The following is a 17,706-nucleotide window of genomic DNA, read 5'->3' as shown; positions in this document are numbered from 1 at the left end:
GCAGTCATGGGAGGAGAAGAAGAAATGCTCGTTGTTTCGGCGGGCTGGCGGATGCGGATGGCAGATGGCGGTTTACGGTTGACGTGTGTGGTCCACTAGGAGGAGAAGGACTCCATCCACCTATCCATCCATGGGGGCGAGAGGCTCTGGGCAGGCCACACGGCAGAAAACGACGTGCTCTGATGGTGCTACGTTTGCGAAAAAGTTGGGGTCGGCCATGTGCCAGGGAGCTAGAGCACTGTACAGGACCTCTGTAGGTGAGCCAGCCTTATCAACTGCAAACAAGCACTGTGCCGGGGGCTGTTGGCCGCATCATCCATGGCTGAGTACTTCTACTGTAAGGGAACGCATCCGTATCCCGCCGCGCTCTGCGGACAGAGAAGCAAAGCACCTCATCTCACAACCGACCCATTCACAGCCCACGGGGACTCACTCTCGCTTGCAAAGTCCCTTCTTTGTCGCACCATGCCACCCTCGAGAGTATTTGCTGCGGCAGCACCAAAGGCCATATCCAGAAGCAATGGATGGATGTGCCGGGGACAAGGCCAGCGCATCACCACCACCTGGGCTGTCGGGCCTCTCTTCTTTATCAAGCAAGACATCCACATCCATGGAGACAAGACGCGGGCTGGGTTGAGAGATCCCGCCCGCTTTGTGGAGAGGCCCGCTTTGCTTCATAGTGGCGTCCATCACGCAGCACCCCTCCGGGTAGGGCTACCCGCTGGAACCCACTAGAAAAGTCGCACTAAACCACCGTGACCGCCAACACGGTACAGGCCGTGGATGTTTTAGCCAGGCCTCGTCCATGACGGTTCTTTACACCGATCATAGGTAATTATTCATCGTGAGCTCACCTACTGCTATCCAATATCCTTGAGCTATGTTATGGATATCGCCATTATCAGTGTCCCTCCAATCTGATGGGTGTCAGAGTGCCGTTCTTCATTATGCACTCCACCAACAAATCGGCAACGGGCATTCACGCACCCCCAACCCATCATGCAAAAAGAGAGCCACGAGATGGAGAATGCCTGACTGCGGCACGTTGCCAGACGCATTGCCAACTGGCATTTTCCTCGTCGGGAACCATCCAGCCCGCATCAAAGACACAAAAAAGTAAACAAAAACCGCCCGACGGCCGCCTTGTCTAGGTAGCGGAACCCAACACCAGGGTCCCATGAGCACGCCGGCGCTTCATTGTGTGATTGGGTCATGGGTGTCTCCATCTGCGAGCTATGACCTGGTATGGAGGACAGAGGAGTCATGATAGTGATATGTGCTTTTGAACCACCGAGATACTCTCCTTTTTTGTTATTGCGTTTGGTGCTTTGTTGGGTAATTATCTACTTACACGGGCTTTATGGCTTCAGGCTATCCTTGCCTCCTTCAAACTCAGCAACGTCATACTCCTCGGGATACTTGTCCAACATCTCCTTCAGCTCTGCCATCTGCGCCTTCAGATCCTCTGTGAGCTCCTCATAGACGTCTTCAAACATGGCTCGGATCGGGGGCTTCTTCTCCCGCTCTGCCTCGCTAAACGCCTTCAGAATCTCCTTGCGAAGACTATCACGGGCCTCCTTCTCCTTGGCCTCGTCCCAAATACCTTTAGCCTCCATCCACTTACGGAGCCGGGTAATAGGGTTATCACGTCGCTTCCAGTCTTCGACTTCTACCCGCGCGCGGTATGCGAACGAGTCGTCCGATGTGCTGTGATGCGAGACACGGTAGGTCATAGCCTCGATGAGGACGGGTTTTCCACCGTCTTGGAGAGCCATCTCACGGGCCTTCTTGGTGGCTTCCCGAACAGCCCAGATATCGTTACCATCGATGCGGATAGTATCGATACCATAGCCAATACCTCTACTGGCAATACCGTCACCACGGTACTGGTCCAGTGTAGGTGTCGAGATGGCGTAGCCGTTGTTTCGGCAGATAAAGATCACGGGGCAAGATCTTGTGGCTGCAATGTTCAATGCAGCGTGAAAGTCTCCTTCACTTGCTGCGCCCTCGCCAAAGAAGGCTGCAACCACTCTAGGTTTGACATTGGGGTCCTGAAGTCGTTGCATCTTCAGGGCGTAGGCAGCTCCAGAGGCCTGGGGAAGTTGTGTTGCCAGCGGCGACGAGATCGAATGCTTCATCCTCATTGTTAGCTTTAATATCTTGCTTCAGTCCACAGGGCACTCACAATATTCAACTCCTTGCTTCCGTAGTGCACAGGCATACTCCGCCCTCGGCCAGGATCCCGCTTATTAGCAAAGAGTTGGCCCATAAACTCCTTTGCCGTCCACCCTCGCTCCTTGAACACGCCCTGCTCTCGATATTGGCAGAACATGACGTCCTCCCGATCCAAGACACTTGAGCTGCCAATGCTGACAGCCTCTTCACCAGCACTGACCATGTAAAAGCTCAGCCGACCTTGCCGTTGCGCATCAAACATGATCAGATCCATGATGGAAATGAATACCATGTCCTTGTATAGCCGAATCACCTCCTCGTCCGAGATATCGGGCTTGAAGGACTCGTCCACCACCGCGCCATGTTGGTCGACAACGCGGTACGTCGGCAGCGCAGGATACGACTCGGGAGCCTCAAACTTAAGCGTCGTTGTAAATGCACTCTTGAGGGCACCGGGGAAGGAAACAAAGTCGGAATTGGGTCGTTGCGAGAGACTGCTGGCTGATCGAAGAGCAAAGGGCACGGCCTGCGGTCTGGCGAGGGCAGCCCTTCGCAGGGCGACGTGTCGCAAAGCTCGAGACTTCATAGTGGCTGTGATCTCGTTCGAAAGGCAATCTCAATGCGTAGACTTCTCCCTTCTTCAATCAACTTCCAATTTGCGGTAAACGACAAGACGAAGAGGAGAAATAACATTACCGAGGGGGCTGTTCTCGGTCTGTATACTTGAAGCGACGTCATTTGAGCCGACTCCAACCGTATGAGCCGAGACTGAGATAAGCCGTTGCTGGACGAGGTTCGGCATACCCAGCCTCAAACAAACCCCGAAGCCATCCATTATCAGTCGGTAATTGCGCTGAGCTAAGTTTCGACACCCTTGCCGAGATGCCCTGTCAATCATCTGGCGATGCTGAAGCCAGGAACAGTCCATGAGGCCCTGTGCTTGCTATCCCCCACACGAGTCTTATCGATGTACCCCACATTCCGATAGACTCCAGATTTCCATGAACCCCAACTAGTGCAGTGCATGGCAGTTGTCTGCCACTGTCAGGATGGCATCGTTAAAGAGTAAACAATGGGTTTAACAGCCAATTGGTATTGCAGGAACTGCCATGCATCAGTGCATAGATTTCGAGACGAGGAAAATAAACAACTTTCAATACACCATCCATCATCCATCCACCAGTTCATCGTCCAACTCACAATAAAGCAACCGCAATCCTCATCCATCTTCAATCCGCAACTACGACACCAATCACGCAATGACCAACCCAGCAGTTAGCATCGCTCTTCTCATTCTTACTCTGTTTGCAATCTTTGGCCTCGTTGCCTGGTTCATGAAGGACAAGGTGCACACCTTTGTTCAGGCTCTCAGCGTTCATCGTGAGCGGAAGCGGGAGGGAGATCCAGCTGCTACAACAGCTGGAGACATTGCCTAGGCGTGAGTGATTCGTCTTCTTACAAAACGATATGTTTTGTTGGTTTGGTTCATCCTCTTCTGCTTCTCGCACCGAGACAAGCCACCGTGGCTGGTACAAGGCTGAACAAGCGCCACACCGCCCCCACTCATCCACCAGCAAATTTCCACCTCTCAGCCTCGTATGATTCTAAACTGACCTCTGATAGAGACCATCCCTCATACCTCCGAGGCCCAATTCTCGCCCACAATGGCCTCCCGCACAGCTCTCCGGAGCTTCTCCCGCTCATTGAACCCCTCAAGACGCCCTGCCGCTTTTGTCCGCCCCTTCTCCTCCTCCAATGCCCTCCGCAACACCACTCCCACCTCCAATCGCCCTACCCACTTTGGCTATGAGACCGTCACCGAGGGCGAGAAGCAGCAGCGTGTCGCTGGTGTCTTTACCAGTGTCGCCGAGTCCTATGATAAGATGAATGACTTGATGTCCCTGGGCATTCATCGCCTGTGGAAGTAGGCATATACCGGCTCTCCCGAACTTCTGGTTGTTCAACAGACTAACACGCAATTATTCAGGGACTACTTTATCTCCTCGCTCAACCCTGGTGCTACCAACCCTCCTGGCCAGCCCCAGCACATCCTCGACGTCGCCGGCGGTACCGGTGACATTGCCTTCCGTCACCTACAGCACGCCCACGAGTTCAATCGCAATCCCAACGTGACAGTTACCATCTCCGATATCAACCCCGACATGCTGGCCGTGGGTCGCCAGCGTTCCCTCGCCCTCCCCGCATCCCACCAGTCCGCCCTCTCTTTCCTCGAGGCCAATGCTGAGGTCCTCCCCGCTCAGCTTGAGGACAACTCTCTCGACCTCTATACCGTTGCCTTTGGCATCCGCAATTTCTCCAACATCCCTGCTGCCCTGAAGGAGGCTCACCGAGTTCTCAAGCCTGGCGGTGTCTTTGCCTGCCTCGAGTTCTCCAAGGTCGACAAGTATCCCCTGTTCAACGCCGTCTACAAGCAGTGGTCGTTCAGTGCCATTCCCTTGATCGGCCAGCTGGTCGCCGGAGACCGAGACAGCTACCAGTACCTCGTTGAGAGCATCGAGAGGTTCCCTAGCCAAGTGGAATTTAGGGACATGATTAAGGATGCTGGCTTTGTTGTCGCTGGTGAGGGTTACGAGGACCTGACCGGCGGTATCGCTGCCATCCACAAGGGCATGAAGCCCCTATAAAGTGCTCAAGAATATACGCATTATGTAGTCTACTTTCAACCCAGTCTCGGAATCAATGTTTTCAGGTTGGGCATGACAGAAAATAGCCAGTCAATTGTGGCAGTGTACAAATAGAAAGTCATTCACTCCAAAGCACCCTCGATCCTACCCCCTAATCCTTCCCCCCAAGAAATGCCATCACCACATTCACGTCCCCGAGATGCAATCAGGGCCCGGAATGATGTTTTTTTTTAAGATTCTCTTCGCAACTGAACTCCATACAGGTCAAAACTAAAGAAGCCAAACCCTCGATGCCGAAGCTCGACGACTCCGAGATCTCATTAGGTACACAATACATGAAAACGCAGGTTGAGGGATGCCCTCAGTTTTCCTGTCCCTTGAGCCCCCAGCAAGAATCGGGTAGAGGCGAGACAAAAAGGAGGTGCCACAAGGGCCAAAGCTAGGTACTGAGAATATGGGGATAAACCATAATCTCATGAGAGCTGTGTATCAATACTTAGATGTTGATCGTGATAATTATTCGGCGGGGGTAGAGGGGGCGGGCGACGAGGTACCAGTCTCGCCCTTGAGACCTCCACGGCCGCGGCCACCTCGACCACGATCTCCGCCACGGCCACGGCCGCCGCGACCACCACGTCGGTTCGATTCCGAGTCACTGGCGCCTCCAGCGCTTCGGTAGCCGCTCGTGCTGGTCGCTCCGCCACGTCCGCTGGCACCCCAGTTACCGGCACCACCTCGGTTGCCATACGACTTGCCCTCGCGATGTTGGAAGATCTTCACGAGGGGCTTAGATCGATCCTCTTGAGTTCGAGTCTTTACCTCCTCGGGCAATCGGGCCATGGCAGCATCACGATCCTCGGTCGTCTTGAATTGGACGACCTTGTTAGAGTTGCCCCATTTCTCGACCTTGAGGATCTTGGCCTTGTCCTCCTCGTCAAAGAGCTCTCTGCATTGGTCCTCGGTGCTAACGTTCATAATGAAGAGACCAATGATGTCGGAAGCAGGAGTCTTGGGAGCGGGGGAAGAAACGGGCTCAGGGACGTGGGCGGAGCCGTTAGCTGCAGCCGGGACGGGAGCCTTGTCAGCTTCCTTGCTAGGAGGGGGAGGGGCGGGACTGCTCGAGCTCGGGGCTGGCTGGGGGGTGGCGGGCTTCGGGGGACCAGGCAGGGGCGTCGCTACGGTAGGCTTAGCAGGCTGCACTGCAGATGGCTGTCGGCTCGTAGGCGGCGGGACGCTGGATTGAGTAGAGGGAGGGGCGGGCGAAGGAATTCCGGCGGTAGGAGCTGGTGCTGTCGCGGGGGGATACCGGGTTGCTGCTTGGCTCCTCGGTGGGAGAAGTTGAAACCCTGGGCGCGCATCTCTGTACCAATTCGGCCATCTTGGATCTCCAGGACGAGATAGCCGAAGGCCGCATCAGCAAGGTTGAAGTTCCACATGTTCTTGAATGCACTCTCGTCGACTTGGCCGAGAGCTGCCTGACCAGCGACAGGGCCGCCGAAGGGGTTGCCGCCTGCAGCAGTCGTGGGCATCTTCTCGACAAGCTGGAGGGCATTCTTAAGGAGATTCTGTTGGGCCTCATTCTGCTGAATGGCGGGCTCAACCTCACCCTTGACCGTCTCCCAGACGTCGTTGAAGGAGGCCTTGGAGGCGGCAAGCTTGCCTCGGTAGTGGTCGAGAGTCGGGTTGACGCTGAACTCGTTGTAGGAGCTACCGTATCGGAAGTGAAGACCGGCAGAGATAGAGAAGTCGGCCTTGAGCGTCACCGAGAGCTGGTTCAGGATACCCTCTCGCGCAGGAGAGGCGTGTGTGACAAAGATACGGGTCTCAGTAGGATCGTAGACTCTGTGAGCAGTATCAACGAGCTCTCCCATCTGCAGAAGAGTCGTCCACATGGTTCCCTGTCCACCAGCAATGGTAGTGCGGCCCTCACCGTTGTCGAAGAGCTTGTGCATGACAACAGCACCACCAAGGCCGAGTAGTCTCAGCTTGACGCCACCAACCTCCAAGAGCATCGATCGAGCTTCATCGATAATGTGCAGGTTGGGAACCTTGTACTCGCCGGTTCGGAACTTCTCTAGTACTCGGACATCCTCACAAGCACCCCAGACAGTGTAGACGGGAACATCGAGCTTGAGCTCTCCGCTGATGAGGAGAGAGAGTTCTGAGAGAGGTAGCTCGCTAGGGGGGAATCGAGTCTTGACGGGGCCGGGGCCGCCTTGTTGGATGGCCTTCTTGACGGGCTCGGAGATCAGGGGCGAATATTGGGCGACATGCTTAAGCGTCTTCTCGGCGATTCGTTCCAAGGAAGTGTCGTCGTAAAAACCAAAATCACCAGTGTGGATGATGTGGTCAGCCCGGGCTTGTCTCGCAAGGTCGTTGAGCGATCTCAGGTTTCCTAACACACAGCTCAGCAATGTTCCAGTCCTTTTCGTCGTAGAAACGCACCTCGCACATCAGCGATGCAGAGAACTCTTATGGGACCTGTTTGGACAATACGGCCCTGGTTTGGCAGAAGAGGCGCGGCACCGTGGGGAGGGAGGCCGCCGCTCGCACCGTTCTGGAGGTAGCTCGAGCCTGGGTTATTGTATGGTCGCGGCTGTCTTTGGTCAGCGATCGAGTTCGTCCGGCAGTATCTCGAATGTCTGCCTGGAAAACTCTGGGAACTCGACGAGCGCCTCATCGCGAAAATGGGTGTAGAGCCTCGCGGTCAAGACCATCAAACAGGGCGCAACAGCGGGACAACACGCGAGCGGGGGAGGGAGAGGAGGGAGGTAGAGGCAGCGCCCGAAAAAGGGCAGAAGAGTAGATAGGCCGCAGGTGGCCATCCATCTCCAGGCTCTTGACGATAGGAAGCTGCGACCTCGTTGAAGAGGACGCTTGGGAAGGTGCGAGGGAGATGGATAGGCAAGGTCATGGAAGGAACCATCTGAGGCACTCACAGCAGCCATTCTATCAATCAACTGATTCTTTGCGCTCGAAGCCGGTCGGGGGATCGCGTGGTCGACGTATCGCGCAGGTCAGGGTAAGCTCGGGGGAGAAGGGAGCTCCGGGGGAGGGATATGGATGGGTATCAAAAGAAGGTGACGATGAGGAATGGAGGATGGGGAGGCAATCACGGGGAGGTGGATTTTCGCAGCTCCAGCAAGGCTCTAGAGGTAGAGATAATTTCTAGAGGTGGCCCCAAGAATCGGGAGAAGACGCCGTTGCCTGTTTGGGCTTAGCCCCTCAGCTTTCACCTGTGACGATGTACCTGTCCGCTGGCACAGTCACCTTTGGGTTAGGCCAGGGGAGAGAACTCAGTGGCGGTTAATGTTCGGCGGTGTTGACGTCCGCTTGGAGTCAGTCAAAAGCTGGGAATACAGATACCTACCCGGGAGCTGCGATGACACTTGCAGGTGTTGTGCGTTTGCCTTGTCCGTTTTCTAAGAGTTGCATTTACTTCTGGTGTGGAAAGATAGCTGTGCTTGTTGCCAAGACTAAGTTTTCTTTCAATGTATTGTAATTAGGTGCTCATACTCTTTAAATGCATGCTAGCAGGTGGCTCTTGTGCTGTGATTCACGTCGCTCTCACGCCAAATCCTTTGTTAGACGGCTGCCATTCTGTATGATGTCCATCTAACTGGATGTATGCCGATTCTCCCTCTTGCTTGTGCCACTGAAACCAAAATCCCAGGTTCTAACAAAATTTTAAATCAAAGCGATGCTAGAGCATTTGTTGCTTCGCTCCGTAGCAAGTACTCGTGTGTGAGAAGTGTCATTGTGTGACGTTGTAGCCTCCCTGTTCTGAAGTCGCAGTTGCGCATTTCCAACTTGTAGAGTAGAACATATGTGATCTGCGCAAACGCAGCACTCAGGCCCAGACGGCAAAGAAAGCTCTTACCCCATGACTAGGTACAGATCGGACATAAACCAGGGAAAACTTGCAGGTGGTTGAATGCAGCTCAATGTCCAATGTTCCATAGAAGCCTGCTCAACTTACACGGACAAGAAGCATGGGAACACAATGGATCGAGCAAACTCGACTGTGATCAGGCAGAACGCATATATCTGCTATAGTCACGCATTTGACAAAGAGCTGTGAGAATGGATTGGGGAGACATGAATGATGAGCAGGTGTAGTCCAGATGAACCTGACCGACAGGGAAACGAGAACCAACCGATGCCAACGAGTGGTCCCATAGCCGCCCAGGAGCTGCGATAGCCCGAGTTGACGATGGCAGCAACGACATCACTGACCACAAAAGATCAGACCCATGGGGAGAAAAGCCCATGATAGGTGGAGCTCGACCACCCAAAGAAATGACGAGGGCGCTTGGAAGGGAGGCTATCGCCAGGACAGGCAAGGAGGCAGATGCGGAGTGGTGCGACTTTAGTTAAGCCACCGGGTTGTTGGGCGTCTTGTGGCGGGGTTGCCGACCAGGTTGTCCCACGTCTCTTTGCCTTACATTGAGGCGCCGGATTCAACAAGACGGGGCTGCATGAAACGCCTTGATACAATTGACAAGAAGGAAAGGGAAATACGATCCGACACAGGGGATCATTGTTCCAGAAGGATCAAGGTAAGCAGCAAGCTCTGATGTTCGGTAAATTCTAGTTCTTAGGTGAGGCTGTTTAAGGTCCACCCTGGTAGCGCAGATCCATGTCAGTTCGATTTGCAATGGAGAACTCCTTGTTTGTTACAAGGGCCTCACCATGGAATGGGTGATCGAGAACTGTATCACAAGTTGGTGATCAGGCAGTGGAATAGCCTGCGGCATTCATTGCTGCAAAGGCCGTCCACCTTGAGCGCGGCCTTGAGATCCCTCTGTTGGTAGCTGGTGTGTTGTCAGTATCCATGCATGAACATCACCTACGCTTGTCATGCCTACGTATGTTTCCCAATGTCAGGTCCAGTGTCAGGTCTAGCGAAGTAGTCATGCTCAGACGGAGCTATTAATGGTATTGATGTCCAACGGGTACCGAATCAAGAATGGCTGCAATGTCAAATGCAGGTCTTGCTTGAGAAAACAAAGCAGCTGGCACGGAACCTGAAGCCAACACATCGTATAAGTGAGGCCCTTGTGATTACAATCCGCGGCCTTGTCTCTGAGTGGAACAACTATAGCTCCTGGATGTGATAGAGCTCAGCCTCCCCAGGTCACCCAGCTTCCATCTTGGGCGAGTGTCTACCCTTATCTACTGTAGAACTTGTCTGGGTACTAAAACAAGACATTCATCACGAGACGAGGCCTAGAATGTTCGCGACGCACACCTGGGGCTGTTTCCATGGCCACCACCAACCACGGTTTTTGTACCCGATGTATTTACCCAGTTCACCTGACAGCCAAATTGACCATCATTCGACCATTCCACATAGAAGACTGGATGCCACACCTGACGTTGAATTCGTCGATTGTATCGTATGCCGGAAGTCGGAGACATTCATGTGGCCGAGCTGCGGCCTAACCAAGCAGCTTGGACCCTTTTTCAGGGTTCTTTCATTTGAGCTCGTGGTGACATGGCCGCGCATGGCGGTGCTTAGAGATCAATCAAGTCAGGAAGAAAGAGAGGACTTGCTCTTTCAAAGTCATTCACCGCCTCTGCGACCATGTCCATACGCATTTGGAACTTATATGGCCCTTAAATCTGCCGCAGTGGAGTTAACGGACCTGGTCTCCATCCTGGATATTGACAGCCAGTTCTCGGTCTAAAAGAACCTTGGAACGCCCGCCCAGGAACCTGGCGCTCGGTTGGCCCATTGATTACTGCCAGAGAGCTCCAACTCGCTGTACCGCCCCGACGGACGCCAGCTTTAGCGCCAGATAGCGCTGTGATGCAGTGGAACAGCCCGCTGGCAACCGCTGGAGGCGCCACGTGACACGTCTCATGCCCTGGTCAAGCGTCCTTTGATTGCGGAACACTACCCTTTCCAGGGCCATCCGACAGTATCTCGCCTTTGGGTGCTCAACGAACTAGGCTCGACTGTCTCCCTTGAACGACCCTTTGTCTATTTCCAAGTGTAGCCGTATCTCCTCCAAGACGCCCCGACGATCACGACCCTTTCGAAGACGCCCACATCGACTCTGGCTGCCCGTCATTTGATGCCAAGGGACCCTTGACGGACAGCGTCCAGACCAGCGGCTCCTCCCTTGGCCACCTCCCATGCGACAACAGACTTCGCGAGAACACCGACTCAGGAGGTGACTGCACCTCTCTTATCCTCGACTCAATACCGACCCTACGTCCTCCTGCGCCGCCCGAACCGTGGTGCTCGTACGCCCATGATAGCGCAGCACAAGCCTTGAGTATCGCCTTGACAGCCAAGCCAGGAAACCGCGGAGGCTATCGAGGGTGTCTAGGCCTCCGTTGAGGCCCCCCCAGCCGTCGATGATGGTACGTCTCATCATCCCCAGTCGCCAGTCTTGCGGTGCCGTGAAAACTCTTGATTCTGGCCCTCGACACCTCTCATCTCAACCGGATCTTGTCATGGTCCTTTCATCGCTCGTCCCCATCATCACATGGTTTTGTCATCGCCACCCTTGCTGATCCCAAGTCTACAGACCTCATCTCGACCCCGCGGCGATGTTGGCGACAGCTTTGCCCGTAGACGCGGTCATCTCTCTATTTCCGACCCAAGCCATCATGTCACCGAGGCTATCGGCACCCTTTACGGCGATGAAGACGACTCGGGATCCGAAGGTGGTCGACCACTGAGCGACGGCCGACCGCTGAGCTTCGTCGGAGGTCCATCGCCCTACCAAGAGCAGCTTCCACGACCTCCCCCAGAAGATCAGCTTTTGTCTGTCGACACTCGAAGGGGACTCCTGCGCCCCGAAGCCGATGCACCCGTTCTCGACACTACGTCCATTAACGGTGGCTCAGGCAAAAAACCTCAACCGCTTTCGCCAACCCAACGAAGCAACTCGTTTGAACAATCGCCTAAATCGCCCCTCTCCCCAACTCTGTCGCTTCGCGATGTTCAGGCCGACTCTCAGTTTTCCTTACCCAACATCGACAACCCGAATGATATTGCCCAGGAACTGAGCAACCTGCAAGCCCTGAGACGGTTATCCATGGACGTTGCAAACAACAAGGATCCAGATTTGCCGCCCATGTCCTTGATGGCTATGCCAGCGATCGCTCCGACCGGAGATGATGACGAAAATGACCCTTCGAGACTGCTCTGGGTTCCAGCAAGAGTGCACCCTGAGCTCGCACCGACCGAATTCAAGTCATTCCTCGAGAACCGAGTCCATTCGATACGACGAAGATCCGGTGATTCCTTCCTCTCCGCCGATAGCGAGTCAAGCCAGACCGACTCAACATCTGGGGGCTTGAGGCGGAAAAAGTCGATGCTATCACGTCAGATCGACAACTCTGGAGGGTACGTTGACGGCGCTGATCGGCTGGAGAGGAAACGTTCTCGCGGTCACAGCCATGAGCTCAGCCTGGAGGAGCTCGTCAAGGATCCCACAAAGGCTGTACAGAAGCTTGCACAGGAGTCTCAAGTTCCACCAACAGGCCCCGAGAGTAGTGCAGACGACATGCCGATCTTGCCCGCGGTCCCGGGAATGGGCCTTCGCAGATCGACACGCACACAATACCGCAAGGGTGGAAGTTTACGTTCGGGTGGCCCCCTCGCTAGGCGTGCTGGACATCGGCACCAGCCTAGTCAATCCACCGAATCGCTCTCCTCTACCTTGGATGCTCCTAAGGGTCTTGGTCTTACACGAGTTCAGTCAGAGCCCCTGTCAGACAACCATTCGCGTCCGAATCGCTCAATCAAGCGAACACACAAGTTCTCACAAGAGTCACTGGGGGATTATGATCCGTATGAAGGGACCACACAGGACGCAGAAGATAAGGCTGCAGCAGCAACAGGTGAGACGTTTCAAGATCAGCTCCCTATTCGGTCATCTTCGAATATGCCTACTATTGAAACATCAAACCATGATGAGGCTTCGCCTTTCCCCAAGCGATCATCGTCTCAGAAAACGGGCTCTCAGGCTGTTTCAAAAGGGGCCTCTGAACCAGAACCACCTGTGGAGGAGTCTCCTCGCTCAAGCCGACGGTCTGTGAGTCGACAGACCGTACCACAGTCGTCACAACCACAGTATACTTCTCGCTCTTCATACCCTCAAGGCCAATCCTTGAGCGACAACTTGGCGGCAAATCCTGCACCTCTCCCTGGCGGCGGCGCGACTCGGACAGATAGCCTAACATTTATTCCCACATTACCCCAGGAGGAACGAAAACCAGAAAAGAAGTCAAAGAAGGACCGAGATGATGACTCTAGCTCCACCAAGTCCTCTGGAAGCGCCTGGAAATGGTTCAAGAGCGGGACCGATGACAAGGACAAGAAGAAGGAGGAGAGCAGAAAGTCCAAGACCAAGTCAGTTGGTGACAAGGGCCAAGATAACGTGCGGCTGGACGTGATCCAGACTTCTATCGACAAGAATTCGTCAAAGGGTCGTGAGAGCCTGGTTCTTGATCGTGACAATGTTGAAAGTAAGCTGCAAGAGGAACGCAAGAAGGAAAGCCACCGCAAGAGCGACTCAAAGAGGGACAAGGACGGCCTCTTCGCCTCTTTCTTTGGTGGAAGCAAGAAGAAGGAGGAGAAAGAGAAAGAGAAGAACGCCAAGAAGAGCCAACATCTCAAGGTCCCCGAGGAGCCGGTATACAAGCCATTGGTCCCTGATATGGACTACCATTGGACTAGATTCCCTCTCCTTGAGGAGAGGGCGATCTACCGAATGGCCCACATCAAGTTGGCCAACCCCCGACGGTCACTCCTCAGTCAAGTGCTGCTGAGTAACTTTATGTACAGTTATTTGGCTATCGTACAAGCCATGCATCCTCAAATGAATGTGCCGATTTCACCCCAACAGAAGCGGCTGGAAGAGGAAGCTCGGCGGAAACAGCAAGAAGAGGAGTACCTGGCCCAGCAGAGGATGCAGGAGGAGCAAGATGCCCAGGATTCCATCGACCAATACAACTTCGATTATCACCGGGTAAGTACTTGACACCTCGGCCTCTCTCCAGCATTACTGACTCTTTCTAGGCGGCAGTGCAATATGCTGACTCTGGTAACGGAGAGGTGGATTATGTCGATGATGCTCAGATCTACGAAGATGAGCACGGCAACGACCACCATGATGACTACGACTACGATGGATCCGATGGTTATGGCCAGGGGGTCAAGGAGTACTACCAGTACCACGACACAGGGGACGACCGAGATCGTCGGCATGACAGGCGGGAGGACATGTGGTGACGGCCGGGGTAGTCGGGCACGACTTTGGCAGCAGACTCCATCCTTTATATATGTCATTTTGTTGTTGTTTTGACCATCACTGGCTATCGAGGCAAGTGCCTGATGGCAGTGTGTAGCGTTTTCAGTCCCCTACTTAGCATATGATGGAGTTTTTGGGAGATGAGCGCACGAGGGCGTCACAGGCTTGCAAAGGTGCATTCACAATTCTGTCTTTTGGGATGGGAGTTGGTGATGAGGCTGGCGCGGACTGCACAATCATGGATGAGCCATCTCGTGTTCCTTCTCTGATTTTCTTTGGGTTCTCGCTCGGAATTGCGTCTGCAAGAAGTGTTTTTGGTTGGGATTTACTTGATCGATGGAGCAAAGGGAGGGATAAGCGTATATATTTTGCGAGGAAGCGATGTCAATGGATGGCTCAGGTTCATGGAGGGGTAGGCTCATCTCTGCTGGAGGCCACTGCTTAAGGTATGGAGGACGTTGGAGCCACCATGAGCTGCGTGGCTGCCTGGTTCATAGAGCAGTGTGCTTGATGATGAGCAGCCTGCAATAGCGGATGAGGAACGAAGCTGTAGGATATGAACTAATAGAGATAAAATGGCAGGGTCGAATCCTTTGAGACAGCGAGTTCTGATAGACATAATACGAAGCTTTATTGCAGACAGCCTTTGGTCCCCAAGCCATGGCAAGGCGGATAGCTACCCAACCGCATACCTGTCTACCTATTCTACTTGACTGGCCATGCTTGTCAGCCCACGTCAATCCTTCCGAAGGATGCATCCATCCTCAGCATCAGCCCCTGAATATGAGGCGACTCGACAGAGCAACTGGCACATACGACCACAGGCGCTAGAGAATACGGGATCCCGTCCGCTCTCCCATAGTCAAACTGGCGACCGCTGGAGTAGTAGTCGGGTCGGTGACGACCGGCGAATGCCCGGTGTTGTATGTTTCTTTTTTTGCCATCCTGTCCTCCTTGTCCCCCGTCCAGAAGCGGCCTGAATGAAGCTGGTTGGTGGTGGTGCTGCAGCGAATACGAGGCTGAAGCCACTGCAGGACAACGATTTCGTCATGGCTGTCGTCAGCTTCCCACCGGCTTTTCCTGGGGCCGTTGACGTCGTTGAGAAAGAGGGTAAATCGTTTTCCACATGCAGTAATGTGAGGAATGCTCTGTTGCGATAGTTGCAAAGTTGTGGCTTTCTCAGCCAAGTCTAACGAGCGGTATGCCTCTGTCCTGAGAGCTAAACCCGTTTAAAAGTAAGAAATTGAACATGATGGCGGCATGTTCTCCCTGTCTTCTTGTTGTGTGTCTGCGTTTCTTTGACGCGCCTTCTCGTTCTCTCATCAAACTCATTCCTTAGGATTCCCCAGCTCCGTGTCCCGGTAGTAGAGTTAGGTTCTTCCCTTCGTACATGCATGTGGCCGTGAACTCAGAATACAATGTCCCGTGATGAATAGGACCGCCACAATACTCATGACACCTCACTTTCAAGCTGGTTCTTCTGCCGATCCTGACGTCTTGTCTTTGTCTTTGCGCATCTTGAACCCACTCAAGATGCGGCCAAACGACTTTCTCCTCTCTGCCTTCGGAGTGTGCTCGGTGACGAGTGTGTCGACACGGTCCAGCGCATCGATAAAGATGTGAAACTCAGCGTCGTCTTCGTAGCTCAGGTGCTCGTCCCGGAGAGCTAGGTATTCTGTTTCTAGGTCGCGGAGTGAGGACTCGCTGGATGCCGTTGATGAGCATCGTCTCGTCTTGATGGGACTGCTGATGGGACTGCTGTTGGCGCTGCTGTCCGACATGGTTGTGGAAAAAGGGGATTAAAGGTGATAAAGAAGTGAAGTGAAGAAGTGTGAGTTGAAAAGTAGAATCGAGTTATCGGGGGTCCACCCGAACCGAAAGGAGATGTGGTGTTCCTGGATGGATGGAAAGAAGATGAGGGAAGATGGGTGGCAAGGGTGGATATATGTATCGATAGACCAGACCATTAAGCTCGGGAGGTGCAGGGAGGGGTAGCGCGACATGAATCCATCCATCGGAAGAATCGTCTAGTCAAATATGATGAGAGCTGACATGTTGTGCTACTCGGCGCGTGCAATTGCGAATACTGCATCATGATTGTCAGCATCGCCTCCCGATGTAGTACCAATCATGGCCTTGCCCGCACCCAGGTGCGTGGCGGAATCCTCGGCCCATATGCGCTACTTGCACATTCCTCTAGCCTGCTTTGTTAGCGAGGACCGAAGAGGTCATATCTTGTCCCCGGTCGTTTAATACCGGACCCTGCCCGCTAAGTCAGTTCTTGTCGAGGGTCGGTGGACGGTCGACGGTGGACACTTCACTTGGTGGACCAAGAAAAGGGTGGTCTGATGCAAATCCAGGTAATATTTCTAACAAGTGACATCTTATACAGCTTGGGATATGGATACCCGTTTTATTTCTTCGGCTCCTCCTTCTTCTCCTCCGGCTTGGGTGTCGGCAGCTTGAATGACTCGGGTGTGCGGTCCTGTCCGGCTCCGACAGGCTCCCAGGCGCTGGATCCACCCTCAAAGTTGCGGAAGGCTTGGGTAAGCTCAAGGGGCTCGGTCACGATACGCTTCTTCTCCTCGTCGTATCGAATCTCGGTGTAACCAGTCAAGGGGAAGTCCTTGCGCAGAGGGTGACCCTCAAAACCGTAGTCGGTCATGATTCGTCGGAGATCGGGATGGCCGGCAAAGAAGACACCGTACAGATCGTAGACCTCTCGCTCGTACCAGTTGGCACCGTCAAAGAGACCGGTGATGCTGGGCACGGGGGAAGCCTCGTCGGCGTAGGTCTTGACACGAATGCGGGAGTTGTGGCGGACCGAGAGAAGGTTGTAGACAATCTCGAATCTGTTCTCGCGCGTGGGGTAGTCGGCGGCAGTGACGGTGCTGACCTGGGTGAACTCGGCAGCGGTGTTGTCTGAACGGTTTTAGCGGATTCCCTGTTATCAATTGACGGGATACCAACACTTCAGGAAGCTGAAGACGGGATAAACACCGAGGGCGAGATGTAGATGGTGAGCTCGTCCTTCCAGACAGAGAACTGCTGGATGTACTTGGGCAGGCAACCCATCAGCCAGGCACCGTATCGGTGCATGTTGTCAGCCTTGCTCTGGTACTTGTCGGCAGGGTTGACAATGGGCGCCTTGAGGGAGCCGATGTGGTCTCGGGGGGCCATTCGCATGTTGGGCGACTCCTTCGGCATTGCGACATATTGACGAGCCGAGCTGGACAAGCAGCGGATTGCTTGGTCGTTGAAGGCCTGGACGGAAGGCTTCGCGGGCCGCAGAGCTGAGGCCAGGGCCCTGCTTCGAGAGATCGTGGTCGCCATGGCCGGTGATGTGACGGTTCGAGGCCAATTGACGATGGGAGAGGTCCTCGAGACGAAATGCCTTGTGGTGTTGGTAATGATGCTGCAAGTATTGGCTCGAGAATCCTAGCGGCTGAGCCTTGACGTGAATTTTCCGGCGTTCTACCGGACATATACGGGTACCTCGATGCCAGGCGGGGTTGCCCGGAGACTGAAGGTAGCCGGCTATTGCACGTCCCCAAACTCCCTGGTGCTCTGACAGACATCCTTTCACGTGATTTTCAATCGCCACTAGGCCGAGA

The 17,706-nt window shown here is 54.2% G+C and overlaps 6 protein-coding genes across 6 annotated transcripts; 2 read left to right on the top strand and 4 right to left on the bottom strand.

Annotated features, from left to right (window-relative positions):
* Window positions 1–1,358: 1,358 nt before the first annotated feature.
* MRS44_005868 (uncharacterized protein) lies at window positions 1,359–2,761 on the bottom strand (the record flags this gene model as incomplete). The annotated part of the gene is made up of 2 exons (XM_046269889.2): window positions 1,359–2,132; window positions 2,186–2,761. 2 exons carry the CDS (start codon window positions 2,759–2,761, stop codon window positions 1,359–1,361), a joined length of 1,350 nt encoding a protein of 449 aa, XP_046140557.1.
* Window positions 2,762–3,434: 673 nt separating this feature from the next.
* MRS44_005867 (uncharacterized protein) lies at window positions 3,435–4,820 on the top strand (the record flags this gene model as incomplete). Its single annotated transcript, XM_065621558.1, has 3 exons — window positions 3,435–3,555; window positions 3,799–4,099; window positions 4,163–4,820. 3 exons carry the CDS (start codon window positions 3,435–3,437, stop codon window positions 4,818–4,820), a joined length of 1,080 nt encoding a protein of 359 aa, XP_065477630.1.
* A 516-nt stretch (window positions 4,821–5,336) lies between these two features.
* MRS44_005866 (uncharacterized protein) lies at window positions 5,337–7,500 on the bottom strand (the record flags this gene model as incomplete). Its single annotated transcript, XM_065621557.1, has 3 exons — window positions 5,337–5,995; window positions 6,127–7,215; window positions 7,266–7,500. The coding sequence occupies 3 exons, from the start codon at window positions 7,498–7,500 to the stop codon at window positions 5,337–5,339; spliced, it is 1,983 nt and encodes a 660-aa protein (XP_065477629.1).
* A 3,817-nt stretch (window positions 7,501–11,317) lies between these two features.
* On the top strand, window positions 11,318–14,073 carry MRS44_005865 (uncharacterized protein; the record flags this gene model as incomplete). Its single annotated transcript, XM_046273392.2, has 2 exons — window positions 11,318–13,810; window positions 13,861–14,073. The coding sequence occupies 2 exons, from the start codon at window positions 11,318–11,320 to the stop codon at window positions 14,071–14,073; spliced, it is 2,706 nt and encodes a 901-aa protein (XP_046140560.2).
* Window positions 14,074–14,919: 846 nt separating this feature from the next.
* MRS44_005864 (uncharacterized protein) lies at window positions 14,920–15,873 on the bottom strand (the record flags this gene model as incomplete). Its single annotated transcript, XM_065621556.1, has 2 exons — window positions 14,920–15,311; window positions 15,621–15,873. 2 exons carry the CDS (start codon window positions 15,871–15,873, stop codon window positions 14,920–14,922), a joined length of 645 nt encoding a protein of 214 aa, XP_065477628.1.
* Window positions 15,874–16,505: 632 nt separating this feature from the next.
* Window positions 16,506–17,425, bottom strand: MRS44_005863 (uncharacterized protein; the record flags this gene model as incomplete). The annotated part of the gene is made up of 2 exons (XM_065621555.1): window positions 16,506–16,988; window positions 17,093–17,425. The coding sequence occupies 2 exons, from the start codon at window positions 17,423–17,425 to the stop codon at window positions 16,506–16,508; spliced, it is 816 nt and encodes a 271-aa protein (XP_065477627.1).
* Between the last annotated feature and the right edge of the window lie 281 nt (window positions 17,426–17,706).

Source organism: Fusarium solani, assembly GCF_023522795.1.
Source record: "Fusarium solani strain SB1 chromosome Unknown bctg00000003_1, whole genome shotgun sequence".
Taxonomy (NCBI): Eukaryota; Fungi; Ascomycota; class Sordariomycetes; order Hypocreales; family Nectriaceae; genus Fusarium; species Fusarium solani.
Note: the sequence above shows the minus strand (reverse complement) of the source record. Positions and strands in the feature narration are given on the sequence as shown.